Raw genomic sequence first — 19,740 nt, 5'->3', positions numbered from 1 at the left:
ACCTTATTGTCGATGGCGCTTACGCCATTATTAACTATGCTCCGAATGCCGCGCGACGCTGTGCGGCGTAAGCGCCATCGACAATAAGGTCCCTTTTCATAGAAAATGCCCCAACTGTCTTTTAAAATGTTGACAATACAGTCATACGCAAGTGTGATGATATTTAAAGGGTGGCAAAAAAATAAGTGCATTCCCGTTGCCAGAGGTTATGGGATTATACTGAGTAACTTTTACTATATGGGACCAAAAACGTAATCGCGAAAAAAAATTTAAAAAAATAAAAATAAAATCTTTATTTCGGAACGTTCAAAATTCCATACAATATTGTTAGTATTAAATCATTTTACGGTTTAGACTCACTTGTTTTAGTCACTCGCGCGACATGTTTCGGAGAGCCTAGGTCTCCTTTCTCAAGCACTAATAGTGCGAGCAGCGTTCACGACGACCGTGTATTGCGTACTGCCGATGCCGCGCGCCGCGTCGCTCGCCGAGAAAATCCGAAACATGTCGCGCGAGTGACTAAAACAAGTGAGTCTAAACCGTAAAATGATTTAATGTTAGTATGTCTCACAACAGTTTAAATTCGAATATTGTTAGTATACCATCGTTATAGCTATGTGTTATTAAATAAATTAAAAATAAAAACAAAACTTTCAACAATGAAATCACAATCCAATAAATTTAAATAATGAATATAATAATAATAATTAATATGAGATACAAATAATTAATATGTCAGATTTAAAATAATATACTTGGACTAGAATAATAATTAGAATGTAAAAATTTTACTATTTTTTAAATTTAAATTCATATTAATAATGATTTCATGTCAAAAGAGCAAGAGATACACACATAACAAATGTCGCCCACCCATACCCTCCCCACCCCTCCCATAGAAAATGGACCAGCCAAAATGTATGAAACAGCCAAATTTTTTATCGTGATTTTGGGGTTAAATCCCATAGTAAAAATTGCTCAGTATAATCCCAAAATATCCCTGGCAACGGGAAAGCACTTATTTTTTAGCCTCCGTGTTGTATTTATTTCAGGGTGGTATTCTATCTGTCCAGAAGCGCTGGTGGCCTAGCGGTAAGAGCGTGCTACTTTCAATCCGGAGGTCGCGGGTTCAAACCCCCGGCTCGTACCAATGAGTTTTTCGGAACGTACGAAATATCATTTGATATTTATACCAGTCGCTTTTCGGTGAAGGAAAATATCGTGAGGAAACCGGACTAATCCTAACAAGGCCTAGTTTCCCCCTCTGGGTTGGAAGGTCAGATGGCAATCGCTTTCGTAAAAACTAGTGCCTACGTCAATTCTTAGGATTAGTTGTCAAGCGGACCCCAGGCTCCCATGAGCCGTGGCAAAATGCCGGGATAACGCGAGGAAGATGATTCTATCTGTCCATATCTTGGTCTAAATGTGCATTTCGTCTTACTCTCTCATTAAGCAAAACGGATTGGTAGAGTTCCCTATTCTGTACATTATTAGCGAAATGTCACAGTTACGAAAAAGGATGGATATTTTGATTATTTTGTAATTAAAAGAAAAATTACGTATACATTTTTTTCGGAAATTTTTTCGTATTTATATCTCGCCTATATTGAGTGCTTCAAACCAGTAAATTTTTATCCAAATCTAACAAAAAAACCGGCCAAGTGAGAGTCGGACTCACGCACGAAGGGTTACGTACCATTGCGCAAAAAACGGCAAAAAATACGTTTGTTGTATGTTGTATGGGAGCCCCACTTAAATATTAATTTTATTCTGGTTTTAGTATTTGTTGTTATAGCGGCAACAGGCAATACTTAGTTTAGGTAACTAATATAGCTTTTAAGTTGATGTAACTAACCACTTATGGGTCTGAAATCTGAAACAAAGATATATTTAATTTATTTTTATTTTAGTACTGATAATTACGCTACTGGACGCTAGATGTAGGTAGACTACAAAAATAATAGTTTTTTTTGTTAACAAACCGATGAACGGAGTGAGCACTCTATGTCTACTTAATTATCTTTGCTTTAGACGTCTGAACTCTGAATACTCACAATAGACTAGTATAAATATAGACACATTATTTCACAACATACATGAAATTTAATTCTCAAACACACTGAAAAAACAAGGTCAAACGTCGTTTTGCACCTGCAATGAATTTAAATTAGCAACAACAGACGAACTCATAACATTTGGTGACATGTGACTTCAAAACGTCTCTCTTATTTACTCCATAGTTGTGGTGTTTCATATATTCATGTCATTCATGGACTTGACGTGTGTCAGGGTTTTTTTAAACATCACTAGAAGATAGCTAAAAGTTCGGAGTTGCCGGAGTTGGGCAGAGTAAAGGGAATGTAAAAATCGGGTTTCGAAAATGCAACAGTCAGATTAACGCAGGGGTCGGCAACCGGCGGCCGAACTGCTCGCTTGCGGCCCGCGAGCCTTCGGGTTACATCAGTCCTACGTCACTAAAGTGATCTAGTGAAAAAGAAAAATCTTTCATTTCAATTTATTTTTTTGGAGTTGGGACCCATTATCACAAGATCTACATTAAATGTGCTGATTACTCAATATGTAAGAGCGCGCGAGGCGCGTTGAATGTCGGGTTTCGCCCGACCTGTAAGCGTGGAGGGTTTGCTGAATGTCGGGCTTCGCCCGACCTTTAAGTGTGGAGCAGTCGCCCTGCATGTAAATGCGCGCGGAGCGCGCTTCGCTGAATGTCGAGCTTCGCCCGACCTTTAAGTGTGAGGAGCGCCGCAGGCGCCCTGCATGTAAGAGCGCGCCAAGCGCGATGAATGTCGGGCTCTGCCCGACCTTTAAGTGTGAGGGGCGCCGCAGGCGCCCTGTATGTAAGAGCGCACGAAGGGCGCTGAATAACTGTGAGGGACGCCGCAGGAGCCCTGCATGTAAGATAAAGGGCTTACATACAGGGGCGCCCTGTATGTAAGAGCGCGCGAAGGGCGCTGAATAACTGTGAGGGACGCCGCAGGAGCCCTGCATGTAAGATAAGGGGCTTACATACAGGGGCGCCCTGTATGTAAGAGCGCGCAAAGCGCGCTGAATGTCGAGCATCACCCGACTTTTTAGTGTGAGGGACGCCGCAGGCGCCGTCCATGTAAGAGCGGGCGAAGCGCGCTCTGAATCGCGGCACTCTTTGCATAAAAATGTATATTAAAAGTAGTCCTTTTTGACAAACGACCTTAATTCACGAATTATTAATAGTGTGCGGCCCGCTGCAATTTTGCTAACCGCTATGTGACCCTTGGCTGCTAAAAGGTTGTCGACCCCTGGCTTAGACAGTTGAAATTTTCACAGATGATGTATTTCTGTTGGCGCTATAACAACAAATACTAAAAACAGAATAAAATCAATATTTAAGTGGGGCCCCCATACAACAAGTGATTTTGCCGGTTTTTGCGTAATGATACGGAACCCTTCGTGCGCGAGTCCTAATCGCACTTGGCCGTCTTTTTTTCTTACTTTGGATTTACTCAGCTAGCTTAGTGCAATATGGTATGTGTTTGTAATAAATATTAATTGTTTGAGATAAACGAACATTGGTGAAGGATAAATGAAACTGAATCGTGTTGCTTAGGTTATAAGGTCGATAATATTAACTTCATGTGTACTTTATGACTTTGTATGCATGACGTGATATTTTCAAAGTGCAGCAGCATTTTCTTTAAAGTATTTTCATAAACAATTAATTCTAGTAAAGATGGAATGGAACTAATTATCTTCTGCGACTCACTGTATAGAATAAATAAAATTTAAAGTAAAACTAAATCAGTCTGTATATGCGTGTGTGTGTGTGTCTGTGTTTTTTCTATGTGCCATTTTCAACCAAAAGGGTACTTATTGTTGCTTGTCAGTAAGGCGCTATTTCCATATAGCTTAAATTAGAAATCAACCTTATCGACAACCGACAATGTGGTACCTTTTGATTGAAAACGTCACATATTTTCAACTAAGTGACTATAAGGTAATCACTTTATTGTTCACAACACAGGTTTACAAAAATAACCGGCCAAGTGCGAGTCGGACTGGTGCAAGGGTTCAAGTTTGTTGTATGGAAGTTGGAGCCCCACTTCCCTTCCCTTCCCTTAGTTTTCTAATGTTTTTTGTAGCTTATCATATTAACAGCAACGGATTTTAGCAATATAGTATAATAATAATAATAATAAAATACTTTATTGTGCACTACAAAGATCCCAAGATATAGTATCCCATATTTACTTCAAAGTTCAGTGTTTTCGAAATATTTGGCATCAAAGTTGAACAATTTTAGGCCAAAAAACTGTCTGGCCATAACTTTTGTGTTAATTAGTTTAAAATGAAAACCTTAGATAAATTTTTAGAGACGTCTAAGTCGAACCCAAATATGTAGATTTCGTATAAGTAAGATCTTTCACAGCAATCGAGATACGAAAAAAGTGTTTTTTTAGACAATGTTTAAAACAATCATAAATAAATAAGTATTAATTTTTTTCACAATCCGGTAGACAAAAATGGAGATAAAAGATTGAAGAACCGATAGCCGCTTGTCTTATAATTCTATGTGTAGTGCAAAAGTAGGAGATACGATTCAAAACTAGTCAAAAATCGATGAAAACCTCAGGTAGCCCCTTAAATATTTACTTTATTCTGTTTTTAGTATTTGTTGTTATAGCGGCAACAGAAATACATCATCTGTGGAAATTTCAACTGTCTAGCTATCACTGCTGATGAGATACAGCCTGGTGACAGACGGACAGACAGACGACAGACAGATGACAGACAGACAGACAGACAGACGACAGACAGACAGACAGACGACAGACAGACAGCAGAGTCTTAGTGATAGGGTCCCGGTTTTACCCTTTGGGTACGGAACCTTAAAAAGCAGATTGTATAAAAGATGCCCCCAGATACGAATTTCAGGATTTTTAATAGTAAATTACCCTCAACCCTTTATATTAGGATATGGAAGATTGTCATAAGCAACTTACAAAAAGAAGTGAAACCCGACCAAAAATATTTTTATGTAAAATATTGCCAAGACGAAACCATAAGACTTGCACTGTCAAAAAGTTATTAGATCTCTTGTTGAGCCAAGCTTCTACGTCTACAAGTCCTAATTTCACAAACTCTAATGTAACTTTAATTTTTATAACACGGTCTAATTTAATGGATAATGGATATTATAACATAATTACAACTTTTGTAATACTCACTAATGAAGCTTTCTTTCTATTTGTCACGACTTACATTTCGTAATAAGTTAATATCAGTTGATTTTATAAAAAAAAACCTTACGTCTATTTAGCACAACTGAAAATATGATGAAATATTTATTCAGTGACTAACAAACGCATATTTCATAATATTATTTAGCTCAGGCTCTTTAAGACAGAAATATATATTCGGAGAGTACGTAATCAGTTATAAAACTTTTAATAAACCTACCTAAATTTTAAGAAATTAAATTAAAAACTATTTTACTTTCGTAATATTTAAACACCATATTATAATGCACTACCGTGATAAAAGCACAATAAAGGAAGTGGAATACTGTAGTGCAAGAATTTTAATCAGGATCAAATCAATTAAATTGTAGGGTATTTAAAAAAAACTTACCCAAATCGGAAAAATATCAGATGTCAGCTGATCCCAATCAAACGATGCACGTGAAGCACAAAACAATATATCACCAGCACTACGATATGGAAACTAAAACAGTTTTTTTCAACACCAAAAATGCAATATTCACGTTATAAATAAAATTATTTGTTGGAACAAAAGCGTACAGCCGAAGTAAAAGCCATTTTTCAAATAATGCAACTTGTCAGTGTCACTGTCAGTTCTAGAATGAACGAATGAATAATGATATTCGTCGTCGGATTGAGTGAATGACTTGCTTGAATAAGGTCGTTTGCGTTCGGAAATGTGGTTCAAAATTTAAAAGGTAGGATCATAACTAGGTTTTGCCCGCGACTTCGTCTGCGTGGTTAGTAATTTGGGTATAGTTGGTCAAACCAAATTGGCAGTAAATAAGAACCAAAAAAACTATACTCATCCTTTTCTTTTGAGTGCTAGTACTAGTGTAAAACAAAGATAGTATGATTCTCTCTGTCTACGTTTGAAATGAGACAGTCCTTTGACAAACTATACCTTATTTTTTATCCAATCGGCTTTTTATCGATTCCCCATACAAACTTCCACCCCCTTAAAGGATAAAATCTATTCTGGGATAAAAACTACCCTATGTCCTTCCGCGGGACTCTATCTCTATCTATACCAAATTTCAACTAAATCGGTTCAGCGGTTTAAGCGTGAAGAGGTAACAGACAGATAGACAGACATATTTTCGCATTTATAATATTAGTATGGATTATGGACCCTGGAGGAAAAGTGCCTTAAGTCTTAAAACCTTAAGTTAGCTCATTTTACTTAAAGGAAACATTTCTTTTACCATAAATTATGTTATGTTATTGTAAATATAAACCCCCCTATGCCCTGTGTAAATTCTAACACTGATTTAGCAGTGAAAATCGATGTTTTCATTTTTTTTTCCCAGAATCAGTAAACAATTATGTAACATATTAATTTCAGGCAGAAAGAAAAAATCATGCATTTAGGGGTTAAATAAAATGAGCTAACTTAAGGTTTTAAGGCACTTTCCCTCCAGGGTCCATTCTTTTCCATCTTGTATTGTATAGGTACACTACGGAACCCTAAAAATTTGAATAATCGATCTCCCTTACAAATGTTGTATTTTTCGTCTTTTTCTACGAACAAAATTAATTTGCCAGAGTATGTTGCTCAGTCAGAAATATATAGTCGGTCAAACAACTCTGTCAGTAGAAAAAGGCGCGGAATTCAAATTTTCTACGGGATAATTACCCTACACGCAATTTTTTTTTAATTTGCCGCTTTTTTCTACTGACTGAAATGGCTTGACAGACTTTAAATAAAACGCCAGGTACTCTCATAATTTATTTACTAATTAATGGTAGATATATATAAAAATACACATTCTTTCGCAAACTAATGTATAACTATTTATAAAGTCAATACTAATCATTAGCACATGTACAACATACATAATAATAATATTATAATTTGGAATGTTGATTATGAAGAATATGCCTTCAATTATTATTTATATACACGGTGGCTAAAAATTAAGTGCATTCCCGTTGCCAGGGAGGTTTTGGGATTATACTGAGCATCTTTTACTATGGGACCAACCACGAAATCGCGAAAAACTTTTAGCTGTTTCATACATTTTGGCTGGTCCATTTTCTATGGAAGGATACATTTTATTTTCGCGATTTCGTGGTTGGTCCCATAGTAAAAGATGCTCAGTATAATCCCAAAACCTCCCTGGTAACGGAAATTTATTTTTTATTTTTATTTTTTATCCTGTATAAGAAGACTGATGAAAAGTTATTTTACTTAAACACCATTCTAAGTAACAAATGTAAATACTTTGAATGGTCAAAAATATTATAATAATAATTCAAATTTAAATGGCATGTTGTTCTTAACAATAAATAATGGCTAATGACAACCACATAACTAATAGACTAGTTTTCTAACGAAAATGTTTCAGAATATTCGAAGATTGGACTTCTAAAGGGGCCCACTGACTATCAGGCCGCCACTGACTATCATTACGCACGAGTCCCTTTTATGAGCCGCAGGCGAATAAGACACGGGAAAACTACATAATGACACTTACACACGTACAATAAACGACGATTGTTTAATACTTTTGCCGCTGACTGTACGATTTGTATGATTTTTATAGAATAACAAATCACTGGAATGTTTATAATTAAAATTATCTGAATTATATCCGATCAGAGTTTTACCGATCGCCTCAAACATTCTTATACAAATATCAAATTATCCAAGCCAATAAATACACAACCTATAACAAAAATCATAGACAAAGCGATACTAAGACTTGTATAGTATGAGTCTTCTCAAATGATTTTTACGTCTAAGACCCTAATCTAATCTGTTAAACAAAAGCCATTGTTCCTTTTATGCGAGCGGTCGGCCATTGTGTCTGAGCGCGTGCTACGGCGCGAGCCATTGTCAGACACAATGGCACGCAATGGCCGACCGCTCGAACAAAAGAAACAATGGCTTTTGTTTAACAGTCTTAGACGTAAAAATCATTTGAGAAGATTCATACTATAATGAAAATATTGTAGGCAAAATTTGACAGCTAAAGTAGATGGCGCTGTATGTTCTTCGTTATTTATGCGGCAAATATTCTGTCGAGGGAGGTGGTTTTTCAAAAAAGAAGTGTTAAGTTTTTTAAAGGGTCGATAACTCAAATGTTACACCCCTGAAGTTGTAAGCGTCCATAGGCAACGGTGACAGCTTAGCGTCAAGCGGGGCGTAAGCTTGTTTTCCACCGACGTGGTGTTAAAAAACCTAGACTAGTCAAGCACTAAAATTTGACAATCCCGTCCCCACAAAACGCAACAGCGCCATCTAGGTACTTCAGTTGCCAAAAAAGCGGCTACAATATGCACTTTACGCTCATAGTATTTTTCAAACACGAAGGGTATGGTGACAGGTGACATTTCTATATAATTTACAACCTTAAAACGCCAAGTCTCGCTAAAATTGTGACGTTTTCAACCAAAAGGTACCACATTGTCGGTTGTCGATAAGGTTGGTTTCAAATTCAAGCTATATGGAAATAGCGCCTTATTGACAACCGACAATAAGTACCCTTTTGATTGAGAATGGCACAATTGTACTGAGATGACATCTGTCAGCGTACCCTTTATGAAAAATATTATCATTTTGTCTACAACTAAAATATAGCTCGAATCGAATAATACAAAAATACAATGGCATTACTTCTTGCCGCCGAGCGATTCGAAGAAATTCACAAACTTATTCACCCCGATATTCTTCGGCAAATCGTCTTCAGGCGGATCGTTGGCTCGGATCACATCTTTAGGTACCCCGTTCCCATTCTGGACCATTTTGATCTCGTTAGATGGCCTTATTTTTCTTTCTACGTCACCATTTGTGCCGTTCACAGCGCCATTGTGTTCAGCAGTTTCTACTAGTGGCTGAGCTACGGGTACCGGTTCAGCTGGTTCTTCTACGGGACTGGTTACTGGTACTTCAACGGGACTGGTTACTGGTACTTCAATGGGACTGGTCACTGGTACTTCAATGGGACTGGGTACTGGTTCTGGGCTGGTTTCAGGTTCTGAGATGGTTACGACAGGTTCAGGATTGATTATGGCTGGTTCCGGCTCGATTGTCGCTGCTTCTGAAATTGAAAATAAAAAAATCATCAGCTCGTCAGCCTAAATTCTAGTTCCCCTCTGGGTTTAAAGGTCACGCTTTTGTAAAAACTATTTGCCTGTGCCGATTGTTGGGATTAGGTTGCCGAGCGAACCCTAGGCTGGCTCCCTATAAAGTGAGGTTTAGACTAGCAAGAACTTGCATGCAATTTTCATTACATTGCGGTATCTGAATTATCTGATAAACATTTTGAATGCAGTTTACCTTATTAGTCAGCAATGTAACGAAATTGCATGCAAGTTTTTGCTAGTCTAAACCACGCTTAAGAGCCGTGTCAAAATTCCGGGAAAAATCATCTTACCAATGACGGGCTCCACTTTTTGAGTTTTAACAGGCGTCTCTTCATTATTGACTCGAGGGTGCTCCCAGATTTTGAAATGCCTGCTGTACAAGTTTTCCCAAAGGGCCATTTTGTCTTTATCCGGACTAGTGTTGAGGGAGAGTTCGTTGCTCAGGTTCAGGTAGTAGAGGTTGTCCTTGGTGACCGGTTGCCAGGTTACGGTGATGTAGTGGTTCTCGTCTGGGGTTGGGTTGCTGTAAAAATTATCGCCGATTATATATTAAACAGAAAGAATGAGGGATAAGGGCGACTAAATTAATAAGGGGAAACTCCAACAAAAGGGACCAAGCCACAACACGGTGGATACTTCGATAGATAAGACTCCGTGGGAGAGGATCGTCGAAAAATGGGAAGTAAACAAATTGAAGGAAGGTGGCAAAGGACCGCAGCAAATGGAAAAACACTGGAGAGGAAACCAAGACAAGTAAGCGCCGCAGGAAGTAAGAGGTGTGTGAATGCAAGTGGTCCAAAATGATTCGAATTTCAGTGATCCGACTAATATTTAAAGGTAGAATAGTGAGCTTTAGAAGGTTAATGCTAGATTGAAGGCCACTCTTGTCTAAAACTGTTGGTACTTCTGGCTGAGAAATCGAAGAAAGCTACATACAATTTCGTGTGATCGCTAGTTTATGTAAATAACTAGGTATCAAAGCATTACAAGTATTGTAATATAAATCTAACAAGTGCAAAGAAAGTTTTTGCCAAAGACAGCTTTAAAATCAGATGAAATCTTAAGACTAGACGCGTAGCAAAACTAACAAACGTTTTTCCGATAAGACATTTTATAATTGTATATGACATGTATCGCGAACTCCAAAACTTCCCATATTCATATGGTCCTAATGTGAAGATAGGAAGTTTTGCAGTTTTTGGGCTCCTGGCATTATGCGCCACAATTATAGGTACCCTTACCCAGACTTAGCGAAGTTGGTCCAAAGTCGCAGCATCCTCTCCCTCATCTTAATATCCTGGGCTGTGGGTTCCAATCCACCCTGCGAATCCATCTTGAAGAGATACCCCACTTCATCCGAATGTCCAGCGTGATGCACATTCAGAGAATCCATTAACTTCTTCGACATATTCAATTCGCCTACATAATCAAACTTGTAGTAGTAAACTGGTTTAGTTGTTGCATGTACCAAATACTGTACATATCTATGCGTATCGACGGTTATAAGTTTATCGGAAATCAGTTCGAAATACCCATTCAGATTTTCGATAGCCGTATGATTCCCTTTGAAATATAAGCTTTTAAATTTGTTGGCGATCTCCAAAGATTCTTCAGAATTTCTCTGCACGTTTAATTCCTGAGGAATAAAGACTTGCAAGTCATCAGTGTCGACTTTATGCAAGAATTCCAATGTTGATGAACCGATCATGACAGGGACTTCAGCAACGCGACCAGAAGTTAATAGATCTGTGAAAGATTCTGTAATGGCGGCTTCTACGCCAGGAAACTCTTTCTCTACAACAAAAGTGAAACCTAATACTCCTGCTTCGAATATCATTTGAGAAGGAAACAGTTTTCTAGTAGCTTTCACGATTTCTTTTGCAGGTGTCGCTCTTAAGAATTCGAGGATATCATCAGCTTCATCGGATTCGCCGCCTAGTAAATGGGCCAGCTTTTTAGCGTTCTCCAAAGGCTGCTTCTGCCATGCCCAGCTTGAGAGCCCACACCCAGACTGAATTATAGCTTTGCTGATCAAATCTTTGCTCAAAGGACTAGCTGTGAGTACAGATACTGAAGCACCGCCAGCGCTTGTACCGAAAAGCGTTATATTTCCAGAATTACCGCCGAAATTCTTGATATTCTCTTTAACCCAACGTAACGCTGCAATCATGTCTTTCAAGCCAGCGTTCCCAGGGACCTCAGGGGTGTTTAAGCTTAGGAAACCAAGCGCTCCGCATCTGTAGTTAATAGTTACGACTACAACATCTTTTTCGACAAGGTAATCAGCTCCCCTTACGCTGGCACTACCTGAGCCGAACTGCAGACCTCCTCCGTGGATGTAGACCATGACTGGGAGGAATTCTCCGTCAATGTTGGGGGTGTAGACGTTGAGGTAGAGACAGTTCTCGTCACCCTCGAACATGTCGAATTTTATTTGCGCGCTGATGTTGCCTTCTGATGTCGCGTCACGGACGCCATCCCATGGCTCCAGGGGTTGAGGTGCCTGGAATTATAAGTGTTTGATTAATGGTAAGGTTTTAAGGTCAAATAAATGACTCATTGTGTAACGGTTGGTTCGATATTGTAGTGAGTCCCAATATACAGGCTCAGACACACGCACACGCTCACACACTCACGCTTATACATCAAACATCACTTGCGTTTCTATGTGTGAACGGCACGTCTGTACACGCGTCATGCGTCATAGTGTGAGTAAGTGTCTTAAAAATAGTAGTGAGCGACCGGCAAACGGCCGTCAATCTGCTGTCGCGGGGCGAGGTCATTCGAATCGGGGCGGGGCGGTGCGTGGCCGTTCTTTATGATAATACTATAGGTATATACTATTCTTACTTATTCTGTGGCTCAGCCTAGTTTGGGGCTCACCGGACACCGTTTGTGTATGCTACTGTACCTGTATACTTAGTTAGTTTCAATAAATTTATTCTTATTCTTAATATGATATTTTATTGTTACGGTATTTTATTACTGAGGATTGAGGCGATGCGAAAAAAAACACATTGTATTGGAGATCTTCAAAATTGCGGGAACGAATATAGAGGAACACCGGTTTCTAAAAAACAACTGAAAATTGTGGCCACAAGATGTTTATAAGAATTATTTTGCATATTGTTCTGAAATAATTTTGGGTGAATTTTGTACTTAAGCTATCTGTTTTAAAGAGAAACTTACCAACTGTAAAAAATGTAAAAAATTGACAATAACCTGTCTAATATTACGAATTAAGCTATTTTCGATGATATTCTCTAATGTCAACAAAACGTTAGTTCCTAATGTCTCCATTTTTGTTTTTCTGTCAAGCATTTCCTAAAGAGTATCCAGCACAATAGTTAATCAAAGAGTTTGCTTTGAATGAACGAATGAATGAATATTTTTATTGCGTGTAACATGGACCCATATTTTTATTAGTAGAACTTACAAACTACTACTTTTTTTTAATACCACGTCGGTGGCAATCAAGCATACGGCCCGCCTGATGGTAAGCAGTTACCGTAGCCTATGGACGCCTGCAACACCGGAGATATTACTTACTATAGTTGAATTAAAAACTCGCTGCACGCGAAGCAAGTAAAAAACCGGACAAGTGCGAGTCGGCACTCGCCCACCGAGGGTTCCATACTTTTTAGTATTTGTTGTTATAGCGGCAACAGAAATAAATCATCTGTGACCTACTGTTGCACCTACGTTTATCAAATAAATAATTTGGAATTTGTGAAAATTTCAACTGTCTAGCTATCACGGTTCATGAGACACAGCCTGGTGACAGACAGACGGACGGACAGACAGACAGACAGGCAGACAGACAGACAGACAGACAGACGGACAGACGGACGGACAGGCCGTGGAGTCTTAGTAATAGGGTCCCGTTTTTACCCTTTGGGTACGGAACCCTTTTTTTAGGGTTCCAGGACGCCGCCCACCGCAGGTAGGTGTGACAGAGAGCATACTACATACTACGTATTCACGTGCAGTGAGTGTTTAACTCAACTATAGTAAAGTACAGTTGAAGGCAAAAATATCGATCCAGACAAATGGCAAAAAAATATGTGAACACGTCTTTATTGTCTAAGGTGTAAGAGCGCACACATATTTTTGAAACTTTGGGAATGTATATATTTTATGCCCTTGACTGTACATGTGTGATGTTGGTCCTCAGAATCAGAACTGAATTCTAGGCCTGGAAACGCATGAGTTTAAGTTGGCTAAACAAAACACACGCGACGCGACGCGAGAGTTGGAGAGAGTGCCCACTCTAAACATCAGTTTTGTTACCAAAACGACTATTATTTTCGTAGTCGACATCTAGCGTCAAGTAGCGGAATTATCAGTACTGCTATCCAACGATACCCCAGACTATTGGGACAAAGCTAAAAAATAAAAAAACATATTGTACCCTAAAAATTTTTTTTTAATACAGTTGCTCAAAAAGTGGTACTTTTTGTGGCTGCGTAGCGTGCGAGAAGCTCAATTTCTCGAACTAGTGCTTTTTACTTTTTAGTTCCAAACTATACTTTCGAAACGCAGTTAAAATTGATTTTAGCGCGGAGCAGGTACCAGGGCCTCATGAGTTATGAGGAGGTGTCGTTGACCAACCCGCGCCGGGCCCGCGGCGGCGAGTATGAAGGTATCGCGGGCTGCGGCAGCTCAAGTATCGCGGGCTGTATAGGTACTTTTGGTTTTGGTTTGGTTTGGTGGTATGATTCTACTAATGATATATTAATTTATTATTTTTTCGCAATTGTATTAAAAAACGTCGTTTACAACACGTGTGAAATGTCTTTTCACACTAGTTGTAAAATGTACTATTTTAGTTTCTATTTTACCGTTCTGTCGCAATCGCAATGCATGATTTTTGTATCCATGCCAAATTGCAGCTTTCTAGCACTAATGATCACGGAGCAATGCCTCGGACAGACGGACAGACAGACAGACATGGCGAAACTATAAGGGTTTCTAGGTGAATACGAAACCCTGAAAAGCGCGGACGCGTTCGACGGATTTTACCTACAATGGCACCTGTGCCTGTGTGCGACCGCTAGCAGGGCGCTCGCTAATTAACAATGTAATTATAACTATTGCATAAGAATTATAATAAAAAGTCTTAAGCATGTGACGCCACAACTGCAAGGCGATTTCAGCAAAACAAATATTTGCTGAATGCTCGAGAAGTGATGACTTTATCTGGGCAAATACGTGATAAGTGATAAGAGATAGTCAGCCTCCTGGGGAACTTAGCTGTGCTAGATTAAACGTGATTTCTAACAGACTTAAGGATTTTATTCTTTCAATTGAATTTTTCACTGGAATCCAGGTATTTGCGTCGCATTAAAATTAATGAGCCAAAACCAAAAGATAACCAAAAGACAGGTGCCAAATGCCAATCGATTTGTCTTTTACGTTTGGATGATATAGGTATAGGATCTACATATTCTACATAAAATACCTTAAAAAAAGCAGGAAATCTTATGTATACACTAAGCCGCATTCGGATTAAAGCTACAGACAAAAATGGCTGGGGTACTCATCTATCTTTCACGGGATCCCGTTGTTTGACATAACACTACTGAGCGTTACTTCCGTCAGAAAAAAATCTGAGTTACCCTCTAGTCGCGCCTAAAGAAGTTTTACTTAAAAAACCGGCCAAGTGCGAGTCGGACTCGCGTTCCAAGGGTTCCGTACATTACACAATTTAAACAATGTATTTTTTATGTGAAATGTAAGTGAAATGTCTTTAAAAAACCCGTAGGGGTCGGATCAAAAACTAAGTAATTAAGTCCGACTCACGCTTGACTACACATTTCTAATAGGTTTTCCTGTGATCTATAGGTAAAGAACTATTTTGTGTATTTTTTTCAAAATTTTAGACCCAGTAGTTTCGGAGATAAAGGGGGAATGGTCATTTTTTGTATAGATTCTCGAATAACTTCTAAACTGTTTATCCTAAAATTATAAAAAAAATATATTTGAGTTTCTCACAATGAGAATCATCTCATTTGATATGTAACACGATATATTTTGAAAAACTATTTTTTTATTTTTCTCATTTACCCCCCAAAAGTGGTCCCCATGTTTAAATTTTATTTGTTTACGTTACATGTCCATCTTTGGGTCACAAACTTACATATGTATTCCAAATTTCAGCTTAATTGCTGTGACAGACGGACAGACAGACGCACGAGTGATCCTATAAGGTTTCCGTTTTTTCCTTTTGAGGTACGGAACCCTAAAAAGGTTCAGATGGAGGCTTTATAGGTCGGAACCTCATAGCTCAATAACTATTAAAGTTTTATTTACCTGGAACCGCAGAGTTCCTAGCGGTGGTTTGGCGTAAGGGATGCCCTGGAAGCTGTAGTAAGCCTTCCCGCTGGGGCTCTCGACCACTCTTCCTTGTAGCTCCCCATGCTCCACACATACTACCGGTGCCTCTGTCATTCTACCGCCCCTGGAAAAAGCGTACTTTTAATATCACTATCAACTAAAGAAAACCAACGAGGAGGTTTTATGTATAGTAGGAGAAGGAGTTTGTTAAGAACTATAGATAATAGAAGAGCAAAGATGCTTGGGCACCTGATACGACACGACGAATTTATCAAAAACATCATAGAAGGGAAAGTTGAAGCAAAGAGGAAGGAGGGAAGACCAAGGAGAGCGTACATGCATCAAATAAAGGAAAAACTCAACGTCGTGTCGTATCAGGCTGACAAAGAGAAGGCAGAGGACCGCGAAACATGGAAATTGCTCCACCGACAAGAGACTTACTCTTAACTATATGATATATGATGATGAATATCACTATCTTCTTGGAATTTAAAATTGATGACTGAATGAATGATTGATAATGCGAATTATGATCAGCGATCAAAAATGAGATTGCGTAAAACACAGAACTGCGTTTATCTCGCATTGGATAACGCAATCGGTTAATAGCCCTGAGTTTGATACGGATTAGTGTTTATATGCAAATGATGTGCAAAGGAAACATAATATAGCATAATTATTATACATATGTGCCATTTTTAACCAAAAGGGTACTTATTGTCGCTTGTCAGTAAGGCGCTATTTCCATATAGCTTCAATTAGAAATCAACCTTATCGACAACCGACAATGTGGTACCTTTTGATTGAAAACGTCACATATAATAACGGTCGTTAATTTTATTCTATGAAACCTTATATTAAGGGGTTATTTTTCATCATGCAAAAGTTTTTGTATAGAAAATGATGTATTTAATAATTGTAATATAATAAACAGCGTCTGGTTGACGTAACTGGTAACCGAAGAGCTGGCGGCTTCCTCGCACACCATCAGCATTGCGATACAGCGAGGAAATGCCGCCAGCATCCTTGGTACGCCTCAAGGGCTTATTTTAGATTTAACCTAGTTATTAATTTCGTTCAGTAGTACCACTGTATATATCTTGTATGTATAGTTATTCGTGCAACAAGAGAGGAAAGTTGGTTTTTCTGGCGAGTGTTGATTTTGAGTCTCGAGAAAGCGAAAGATTCCATAATTGAATCACGAGCGAAGCGAGTGATTTTAAGTCAGAATCTTGCGCGTAGCGAGGGACTTAACACATATAATTTTACACCTCAATAGTGAAGGTTAAAATGTATTTCGAATTTGTAATTAAGTGGCAGTTCATGGCCTTCACTAAATTAAAAAGTGACGAAAGTCGCACTTTCTTCACTCCAGCGGGCTCAGCACGGTCGCATTTTTATCGCCTGTCACCATGCCTGTCACGTTATAACAAGTAAGTAAGTGCGAAAGTGATAGGCATAGTGACAGGTGATAAAAATGCAACCATGCTGACACCGCAGGGAGTGACGAAAGTAACGAAAGTAGGCTTAAGTAAAAACTGTAATAGATGTCATATATTAAAGAAAAAGTGACGAAGCCCTCCAGTGGTGAAGGCCGGATTCGAACCGGCGTCTTTAGCTATCGCGGCTAACGCCATGAACCCCTAGGCCACCCCGCCACGGCGGTGCCCGTCCGAATTTCTCGACTATATGCCATATATATACACCATACCATACCACCACACCATACCATATATATATATGCCATATATGACTATATATATAGGCTTAAGTAAGTTCGAGTTGCTGAGGTTAAAAATAAATAAGTACCAAATTTATAAACACGTTAGATCGAAATTAGCACTAATAAATTAATAATATGAAACATAAATCCTAAATACTATATCTAAGTAAGTAGGTACTCCAAAAAGGTGTGAAACTTTAGTATGAATTACGTCCTACGCGCATTTATCTTAAGGATTATTCCCATATGTCACCACAAAAAATTAAAGTGAATTGGGGTTTACCTAGGCTTCCAGTTAATCTATAGTGACCGAAACTGAAAAGTTTGCTGAAATCGAAGGTTCGTACAAGCATATCCCGGCCGAAACTATAGCAATTAGTTTCAGCCGGGATATGCTTGTACGAAAGCGTCCTTATGGCAAGCGACCAAGTGGGACTTTTTGCTTGGAAACTACACATTTTTTTATGCTCTCTGTAGAGATATATGTATCTCTATTTGGAAAGTATTCCAGATACTTTTAGTGCCTTGTTTAATCTACTTAGTTTAGAATATAGATAAAAACACTCACCAAAAAAAATCAACACAGCCACACAAAGAGGAGTACGTTACATACTAAATTTCAGGCAGATAGACATTGATATGATAATGATAAGATAATATATAACATATTGTACGGTTACGAAATGATGAATCACTATATTTAGAGAGAATTCGTGAATAATTTTGTTACAACAGGATTAAGATATGATGTCTTGTTAAAATATTATTCAACACAGCTCGTAATCACCCTATTTAATATACATATGTACTTCAAAATCTAATGTGATAGTTGCGTTTTATCCAAATCAACGTAATCTGATGCCAATTTTCAGTTATCGAAATTAAACTATCGTAAGACATATTTCAAAATATTTAGATCAGTACCCCACACCAACAACAAAACATATTGTCGTTGTCGCGACTAAAAATAATAGTGAGTGAAACCGTACCAATTTTCAGTTGTTTCCATTTTCACTTAAAAGTGTACCATTTACTTTTTTTCGAAAATTCATCAACTTTTGGGTTATTTCTCTCAGAATCACAAGGACTATCGATTTCAAAAGAAAAAAAAATGTCCCCAAAAAAATGACAGTTTTGTAACGCATTTGCACATACATTTTATATGGACCGTTACAAAACTGACACCTAAAATTTGTATGAAAAACTGGGGACACTTTTTTTCTTTATCTCATACAATACTCGTGATTCTGAGTCTAAATAACCCAAAAGTTAATGGATTTCAAAAAAAAACTAAATGGTACCCTTTTTTATGAAAACTGGCTTCCTCATGATGGCTGATAGAATTGCCTTTTAAGTGATGATTCCGAATGATTAATAATTGATTTGTAATGTTTTACAGTTTACAGTTAGTATTTTCCACGCGTTGGTGTGGTGAAAAATGTTATGTTTCACTCTGGAGTAGTTTGTTTAATTAACCCTCGTAACACAATTCATTACACTTTTCGAATCACTCCCTACTCGCTACGCTCGTTACGTACCATACCTCCCATACAACTTATTAAGTAAGGAAACTGATGTACACTACCACTCAAAAGTATTTAGGCACCCGCAATTTTCACCATACAATTCTCTCTTACATGTTGGATTGAATTTTTATTTAGGTTAATATATTGAGCCTCAAATTGTTGCCAAAGACATCCTTTAAAATTTCGAGTTTACTTTATGCACCGATTTAAAAAACCCTTATGTACTAGTTCATACAATATAAAACGAGTTTTTAATTAAAAAAGTAAACTGCACAAAAAACTGTTACCCGACTGCGACTTAGCGGTATAATTCTGAAAGTCGATTTTGTATACAACTGTATAGAAAAAATTACGAATGCCCAAATAATTATGAACGGTAGTGTATAGAGCAATGTTGTGCATGTGTTAGTGTTTAGGGTATTCAGTTAATGACGCCAACTATCATTAACAATAATTATAAACAACGCCTATTAAGTTAAAGCCTTGGTGTAATGATTATGTTTTGCTGTGATTATCACCACGCCTTACTGTCAGTCTAAACTGGGAATAAGTACATAATTTACGCTCTACATCATATAAGGAGTTTCTATGTATCTTAGGTACCGTACCAATATTTTTGAAGATAATTCACAACAACAATCGCGGACATTCCCGGTGAACCACCTTAAGGGCAAAAATCGTCTAAACGTCTTGCAGACGGTCAGGCGATATCATACAAGTGATGACCAATAGCATGGCACTTAAAAATGCCGTCCACTGTCTTTGTGACGGACGGCATTTGCAAACTAAGATAAGACAATTAAGGAATCCAAAA

At 38.1% G+C, this 19,740-nt stretch overlaps 3 protein-coding genes across 7 annotated transcripts in view; 1 reads left to right on the top strand and 2 right to left on the bottom strand.

Annotated features, from left to right (window-relative positions):
* Positions 1-5,846, bottom strand: part of LOC134753617 (probable multidrug resistance-associated protein lethal(2)03659) — a 73,727-nt gene extending 67,881 nt beyond the window's left edge. Inside the window, exon 1 of the mRNA XM_063689554.1 lies at positions 5,623-5,846. The gene's annotated coding sequence lies outside the window, so the exon portion shown is untranslated. The remainder of the gene's footprint in view (positions 1-5,622) is intronic.
* Positions 1-19,740, top strand: part of LOC134753608 (putative fatty acyl-CoA reductase CG5065) — a 416,745-nt gene that overhangs the window by 351,621 nt on the left and 45,384 nt on the right. The window lies entirely within an intron of this gene.
* LOC134753601 (juvenile hormone esterase-like) overlaps positions 6,974-19,740 on the bottom strand; it is a 31,611-nt gene continuing 18,844 nt past the window's right edge. For 3 of the 5 annotated variants that reach the window (XM_063689529.1, XM_063689527.1, XM_063689525.1), the window contains 4 exons: positions 15,654-15,801; positions 10,583-11,844; positions 9,632-9,864; positions 6,974-9,295 (listed from right to left, as the gene is read on the bottom strand). In XM_063689529.1, coding sequence (XP_063545599.1) covers positions 8,868-9,295; positions 9,632-9,864; positions 10,583-11,844; positions 15,654-15,791 — 2,061 coding nt within the window. In that variant the 5' untranslated portion in view covers positions 15,792-15,801 and the 3' untranslated portion in view covers positions 6,974-8,867. The remainder of the gene's footprint in view (positions 9,296-9,631; positions 9,865-10,582; positions 11,845-15,653; positions 15,802-19,740) is intronic. The other 2 variants (XM_063689528.1, XM_063689526.1) reach the window with 1 other exon arrangement.

This window comes from Cydia strobilella, chromosome 27 (assembly GCF_947568885.1).
Source record: "Cydia strobilella chromosome 27, ilCydStro3.1, whole genome shotgun sequence".
NCBI lineage: Eukaryota > Metazoa > Arthropoda > Insecta > Lepidoptera > Tortricidae > Cydia > Cydia strobilella.
Note: the sequence above shows the minus strand (reverse complement) of the source record. Positions and strands in the feature narration are given on the sequence as shown.